This window comes from Paramormyrops kingsleyae, chromosome 2, assembly GCF_048594095.1.
Source record: "Paramormyrops kingsleyae isolate MSU_618 chromosome 2, PKINGS_0.4, whole genome shotgun sequence".
Classification (NCBI taxonomy): domain Eukaryota; kingdom Metazoa; phylum Chordata; class Actinopteri; order Osteoglossiformes; family Mormyridae; genus Paramormyrops; species Paramormyrops kingsleyae.
In genome coordinates this window covers 9,780,029-9,787,794 of record NC_132798.1, presented here as the reverse complement: position 1 = coordinate 9,787,794, position 7,766 = coordinate 9,780,029, and the positions used below count along the sequence as shown (strand labels likewise).

Sequence of the window (7,766 nt, the reverse complement as noted above, 5' to 3'; positions counted from 1 at the left end):
AAGTTCAGTCATTATAAGTTTCTTAGCTGTTATAGACTACACCTCGATGTCAGGCCTTAAGGAGGTGTTGAGGATGTCAGTGGCTGCTGGCTAAGGTCTACTCTCGTCTTCTAGTTATTTCTGGGAGCTAAGATTATTCCGGCTGTGCAACATCTTCAGGCTTCGCAAAGTGATTCAGCTGCACTTGTGGGTGATCTTTGTTTGCCTTAACTCTGCACATTTCCAGGTCTTCCACCTACTTGCACAAGACCTGGTCCTTGTGCCACGTGCGCCACCCCTGAGCCTGTTTTATCTACAGTCGCTCACAGACTGGTCTGTTGATCCCCTGATCCCCAACAACACTCTGGCTTTCTCCTGCTTGTAGCCCAAGGAGGTTGACTTGAATGGCAGTTTTATTGCAGTCCTCTCAAAGAAAGTAGCATCTGAAAGACAATGATACAAACCCAGTCATTTCCTGACGTAACTGTTGGCTTGGGCATCCATCTTTGCAACTGACGGTGGCAATTTAACACATCTGCTGGGTCTCCAAGCAATATTGTTACAGTGTAAACTGGTAACACCAGACCTTCAACTAGAAGAGCAGGAAATGGCTTTTCTAAGCCCCCCTTAACCACCACTGACATGTATTTATCTCATAGCTCTGCTGTATATTCACTCCCCCCTTGCTGTTTTGTCAACATGGGGAATCCTCTTCTGCTTAGTCTGATTATCCCTAATTCCTTTCCAAATGGAGAGGCTGCAGAATTTTAACGGTTTAATCATCATCCAAGCCAGGCCCAGTGAATCCAGGTGATATAGGCAGCCACTTAGGATGCTAACTTCTGAGGAGGCGTTGACTTGCCAGTCAATGTCCATTGCCTCCAACAGGGGGCGCCTGTGGTGATGCTCGTCTTTGGTGCCACATCGGCTAGGACCTGTACCGATCGCAGCCCATGTCAGGGTTGCCAACTTTGGTCAGTTGGCTAGCGTGAGATTTTCAGTTTGAGGCAAGTCTGTACTGACATGCACATGCATTTACATGTAACACTTTTATTACCTCATAAATAGTCTGTACGTAACGCTTTTGATGTCGCTAATTTTAGGTTTATAATGGAATAATATAGATTTGCTGTAAGATTTCTTGCGTGAGCGTGAGATCTGACTGCGTGAGTGTCACGCCAGATGTGTGAGATCTGGCAGCCCTGCAATTTCAATAATTCCTCCAGCCTCTTCATAAGTCAGGTTGCACATTTGGCTGTTTTGAGAAGGCTTCCATCCACGTAGCTGTGCAGGGCCAGGAAATCTCAGGCCAGAATGTGCTCAGACTCACCAGGTTGTCTGAGGATGACCTCAAATGTAGCTGTGAACGATATGGCTGAGACCCAACACCTCATCGCTCTTCCCGCTTCCAGCTGCTGCCAACCAGTGATGCACTCATGCATCCTGTGCCGTATCTTCATGTCACCATGGAAACTGCCTATCAAAATCCTGATACATGCTGGTATGTGGAAGAATTCAAATGTGAAGATGAAGAACTGGTGAGGAACTGATCCATAGGCATTTGGCAAGTCCAGCCAGACCAGATGAAGGCCTTTGTTCTTCCTTTTAGCAGCCTGGATCTGTTCCCATATAAACGAACTATCTGCTGTACACCCAAGGAAGCTGTCTTCTGACAGCTTGTGTCTAAGGTACTAAACCTGAAACCCATCAAAACAATGTGTGGGTGCGTCACAAATGTCACACACCTTGGTAAAACGAAAAGCAAAACCCGTTAAACATGAGAATAAAAACACGAATGAAACACTTTTTGAGCATAACAGCTTATTTATTTTCCATATAGCAGTATCTTTTCTCTATAAATATGACTTTACATTCAGAGATTAAAATATTTTCATCTTCAGCAAGCTGTATACATTTTTAAAGTGAATTAATAAATTATGGCAAAATCCAAAAATCTAGCACAAGCACAATAATGATATCCAAAGACTCTGATGTGCTCAGAATCATTATCAGCTTCTAAGTGTTGAAAATGTAATATTACATGGTGATGCTGAGGATATGCTTAGTTCACAGATATCCTGAGAAAATGCAATTTCAGAAATGATCCTCTGAAACCAGTCGTGTATCAAAAAAAAATCTTCATTTATATCCTTCATCATTTGTGCATCTTTTCAACATATACGACATATAATGTATATGTGAGAATGTGTAAAAATGTGCCTATTCACTATATAGTGATTTGGTAACCAACCAGATCCAAACTGTATGACAGTATTTATTACACACATTCATCATTACAAACATGGAAAGTGCTTTTTTTCTAAACAAATGCACAGTTTGACACCTCTGCAGAGTAGGCATGGAACAGTTCGTCAGTCCTACCTCCCAATCTGTCCAGACAGGGTCACAAAAAGCTTCTGTAATGGAAAAAAAAGGTGGGGTGTTCATTCACCCTTCCCCATCACTTCGTCACACAGACCTGCTGATGGGCAAACAATGTCAACACACCCAGGTCCTTTCTTCTGGGGGGGGCACTGGGCACGCCTGGCATTGGCATACATATTTTATAAAAGAATGTTTTTGACACAAGCCACTATAAAAGCATAATGTTTGCTTGCATGGATCCAAGGAAAAGCGTAGAAAATCTGTAGCCCTGCTTTCAGGTGTGGTCTCCATTGGTGTGATTGCTTATATTTTTCGTTCCAGTCTGCAGTGAGTGCGCGTCCTCGTCTCTGACTGGCCAAGGCCAGCGGCCTGGTGCCGTGGACCGGGGCGTGGAACCTTGGATGAAGCCGCTCTCCAGTGGAATGTGATGCCCGCCAGATGGTTGACTAGAAGGACGTGGTGGAGAAGAAGCCGTATGCACCCCACCCCCCCCCCTTACTGAAAAGGTGGAGAAGGATCATATTAGTAATGATGCCATTTTATGCTATAGTCATTTACATAGGAGACATGCAACAGATAAATGCTAAAAATACACTGTTTCAGTGACAGATCACATAGGTATCCATGTTCTGCAATGTCTTAGCATAGTTAATTCCATCACCCTTTTATGATGAAATTTACTGCATTGTATGTTTTTGTCACATTTGTATGTACAAATTACAAAATTTCTAAATCAGCTGCTTCATTTTTTTGTTTCTTTGGGCTCTGTGTCTCGTGGGAGAATAAGAAGGGGTAACGAAAACTAAAGAATGCACCAATGCTCATACTTGTGTCTCTTATGAAATAATAATGTAAAGTACATTTTTGTTGTTGTTGTTATTGCTTGATTGTAGCTAAGGAAAATTAGAGCTTAAGAAAAAAATCATAGCTGTATTACAATTATCAATGTCACAAAATACATAGATGTAACTATAAATGTGACCATAATTAAGACCTCTGATAGGGATGAATACATTGCAGTTAGTTTCCCCCAAGTGTTTATTAAGAGAGCAGCCCAATGGGACTAAATATTCAAATGAGAAAGACAAACTTACTAAGTAGACGTCAAGCACAGAGCCGTCGTCTCTGTCGTCCAGTGTAATTTGCTCGGGTGTCAAGCAGATGGCGCTGTCCTCCAGCGTAAATGTGGAGCTCGTGGCCAGTTCATCTCTGACGGGGAGATGTGAGAAAGGTACGTGATCAAAAGGCTTTATCTCCAATTTGAGTAGCTGGAATCATAGCTGGGGCAATCTAGGTTAAGGATTTTGCTCGCATGAACTTCAGCCTCTCCTGGAATCTGAACCAGTAAGCTTGGAACTCCTTAACCACATCATTTACAGGCTGTAAGCCAACAAACATAATTTCTGTCTCACAAACAGGACACCGGTCAAACGATGGAGGGACACTTGAGGTAACACTAATCAAACTCAAGATCTCACCCAGCCTCTAAAGCCAATATTTATTCAACTCAGCTCACTATCATTGCTTTCTGCTAGTAAGTATAAGCTTTAAATTGAACATTATATACATCAACTACTTGCTTATACAAGAATACATCTATTATTCAGTGCAGTATCAACAACTCATTTTTATAATAAACTTCATGGCCATATCTGAGAGCAGTGGCTGTACTCGTAATCTGTAACATTTTCTGCCGTCTTCACGTGGTGTTTATTCATGCGATTCGTATAAAATGTTCTTCGTGTGATTAGGACAGAATGTTATTAAAGATGCACAATGTGCTGCTTCAACATTTCAAGCATTAAAATAACTGAACATATCATTCTCTAGTGTCCATCCTCAAGCAAACAGATAACCAAGACAGATTTGCTAACTCCAATCAATTATCATTTGCCATAATTAACCAAGCACATGATGTAGTTCACAATTGTATTTCTGGTCTTTGATTTGTACATTAATAGACACTCTTCAAATGTGCTACTTTACCCTCTTCTATGAAGGGGATATAACAAAATGTTCTGTTTTTCTATATCCATATGGAACATTCCCATGTGGAATCACATTATGAGAATGTGCTTATGAAAATGTGCAATAGAATTTTACATTTAATGTATTAAGTATACATACAGTACTGTATGATTTAGTGCTGTAGTCCTGACTCTTCATGCCAAATAAACATGACTGCATAGTACGGATTCGCAGAGGTGAGGGATACAGGGGACTCTATGTTTCTGTGGTTTCATCTCTAAGTATCTACACAACATGTTTAAGCAGATCAAGATGTTCATCAGCCACCTGATATAAACCATCTTTTTATCATAAGTGTTTTCATGGACTTTCTGCAGGAGAAAATTGTCCCTATGAGTTCAAAATCATTTCACTTGCTACCATCCATCACACTGATCTTCTAATAAAGGGTCACAGTAAGCTTGGATTTTCATCCAGGCAATGCAGGACTTTAGGCTGGGGACACCCTGGATGGGGTGCCAGTCTTTCACTGGGCATACACTGCACACCGAGCGGGGGGCATGGATCAAACCTCCAAGCCTGGGGGGTGTGAGGCAACAGTGTCACCAATCGAGTGACCGTCCCTCCCTACAGGCATTCTGTGGAGCTCACACTATATACACTAAGGACACTCAGCATCAGAAATCAATGGAACCACAATGTGCCAGACATGATCCCTGGTGCTGGGCAAAAAAAAAACAGCAAAATACTCATCTTTCAATATGTTTCATTGTTTTATAGTGACAAACATAAGAGCTTCCTGCAGAGAGCATCGCCTAGGCTCTGACAGAACTGGAACTTGGACACATGTGGGACAGCAGCTGTAAAGCCAGCAGGATAGGGTTGCCATTGGCTGCGATGGACTAGGCAGGGTCGCCATTGGCCGCGATGGACTAGGCAGGGTCGCCATTGGCTGCGATGGACTAGGCAGGGTCGCCATTGGCTCCAGCAGATAGGGCAGGATCACTCATTTTTAAAAGGGTGAAATTTCACAGCAATGTTACTTCTCTGGCCCATGTCACTGTCTGTCATCCCTCTGTTGCCCATTTATGTGTTTCACATTAAAAATACATTAAAAATATAAAACGGCTCCTCTCAATGAACAACACCTGACGATTTTGCTGCAGGGATTCCACAACAGCATTCGGCACTAGGCTGTTAAATGCGGAAACGAACGCCACGCCAAGTCAGGGGGCAAAGTATAACCAGGACAGTAAGCAATAATGTGGTGACTGATACAGGGTGGGGCAGCGAGATGTTGAAATGCCACATGATAAAGCAATAGGCACCTTTTTCCCTGACGGGTACGTGAGAAGCTGACAGACGTCTGCCTGGTGCAAGAGGGTTGGAAAAAAAAAAAAAATTGTACAAAAGGAGTACAAAGGTAACATGAGAGATATCGCCTCCATGTCGCCTCTGCATCGCTAGGGGTCCAGATAACAGCCGGACGGGTAGGGAAGTGGGTGGGTGGATTTACCTTTGCTTTGGGTTGGCCTCAAGGCACTGCTGGGTAGTGTAGAGGGAAGAGGAGGAGATAGTGGTGGCCATGGAGCCGGCCTCATAGAAGGCTACAAGGAGCAGAACCACATAAGTAGGAGTCAAACACTATGACACGTCTGACAGGAATATTCAACCTGCAAGTGACTTTCTGGCCCTTAAAACTTTCAGAAACCACTTGAATCTCCTGACCAAGGACAGTGGGGGGAAATGGCTCTGACAGACACTCTTTGGAGAGCATCTAATGTCTCGTCAGGGTCATATTTTATGACTCATAGTGCAGGAAGCCCAGTCTTAATGGCAAAGTGGCTCCTACCATTTAGCGATTATGATAAATTGATTAAAAAGTGCAGCATTTGCACATTCGACAGCAAATACAGCACAACTATACATCAAACCATTTATAGCACTATGGAAAGTTACTATGAAGTCAGCATCTTTCCCAATGGGAGGAGCAGCGCTGCAGCTGTCTGGGAGCCGTACCTCGGCCGTCCAGACTGGCGAGGCTCCGAGTCCCGCTGAGTCTGTCCTTCCTCTCCTCAATTCCGTCGTCGCTGTGCGAGGACAGGATCTCTTGCGAGGACGACTTCAGGGCCGGGATAGAGTTCCGGGTCCTCTTGGATGGGGACGGCCTGATGGCTGATGGGAAGAGAGACCATTAGAAAGATGGACGGCATCATTGCTCCCCACGGAGTCCAGAGGGAACACGCAACCCTACAGAGTCCAGACAGAACACGCAACCCTACAGAGTCCAAACGAAACATGCAAATCCACAGAGTCTGGAGAGAACGTGCAAATCCACAAAGCAGACGCAGGACTCAAACTCGCAACCCATGTTTTTTTTATATCCTGCATACTTTGAAATCCACATTAGCTAAAAATAGTAAATTCTAGTGCAAGTTGAAAGCAAACAGCACACGCCCATTGTCATGTAAAGCTGAAGCAATGCAGCCCAGGAATCTCACTATTGTTTAGCCTTCGGGAAACAATGTCGCTGTGGCGTAGCGCAGCCTGCACAGGCAGAGGACTCTGTGCGCAGCATTTATAACTTCCTGCCTACTCCTGCTAAGCATAGCGACATCGGTAAGCGCCGAGTCTTTACCAGAGATGTCAGAAAAGGGTCGCGTCGCAGCAGAGACGACAGTAGCAACATAACAGCAGAGAGAAATTAAACAACAACAGGGACAGGACTGTTGACAAGGTGAGAATCAAATGAGGGTGGATCTGGCGAGTTTATTTCCGACCGCCAGATGAAGCTGTGACATCCTGTGGGCTGAACTGGCAGCGAGCACCTGCGGGTTTTCATGGCAACAGCCACGAGGAACAAGGCGCTCAAATGACCCTGCCGACCTCAACAGCTATTGACGAGTCTCCCACACCACTCAGAATGTACTTCTGTTTGATTAATCCAGGATCATTATGAAAAATGCACCTACACCATCATCTCTGCAGGTTTTTGAAGCTGCCAGGACACTTACTTTGAATCTTCCTGAACACTGTGGAGCTCATGAACTTCAGAAATCTATTCGCGTAGAAACTGGGTCTGTGTACTGACACAGAGTCCTAGAATGAAGGAAAATTGATTTAGTCTTTTTTTCCTCTTGGAGAGGGGAAGTCAAACGGTGTTTCACATGCACACGTATGTCGTGTGACTTACGCCATCATACACAAGAGCTTTCCAGGAGTGTTCCAGCTTCTTAATAAACCTACGGAAACAGTGAACGGAGTAGAAACATCGCAGTCAGGAATATTATACAGTATGATCCTTCTGCTGCTGATGTGCTGATGTTTACTTTCAGTAAAGTGACATTTTTATGTTGATGCCAAAAAGCATGCAGCATACATTTCATCATATACATAAATAATGATGAAAATGTAAACAAGAATAAAACATTGTC

At 43.7% G+C, this 7,766-nt stretch overlaps 1 protein-coding gene across 5 annotated transcripts in view; it reads right to left on the bottom strand.

Annotated features, from left to right (window-relative positions):
• Positions 1-1,783: 1,783 nt before the first annotated feature.
• Positions 1,784-7,766, bottom strand: part of pip5k1bb (phosphatidylinositol-4-phosphate 5-kinase, type I, beta b) — a 44,069-nt gene continuing 38,086 nt past the window's right edge. For 4 of the 5 annotated variants that reach the window (XM_023803301.2, XM_023803299.2, XM_072705152.1 and 1 more), the window contains exons 10-14: positions 7,526-7,574; positions 7,347-7,431; positions 6,352-6,507; positions 5,849-5,939; positions 2,869-3,573 (exon numbers count right to left, since the gene is read on the bottom strand). In XM_023803301.2, coding sequence (XP_023659069.1) covers positions 3,258-3,573; positions 5,849-5,939; positions 6,352-6,507; positions 7,347-7,431; positions 7,526-7,574 — 697 coding nt within the window. In that variant the 3' untranslated portion in view covers positions 2,869-3,257. The other variant, XM_023803305.2, reaches the window with a different exon arrangement.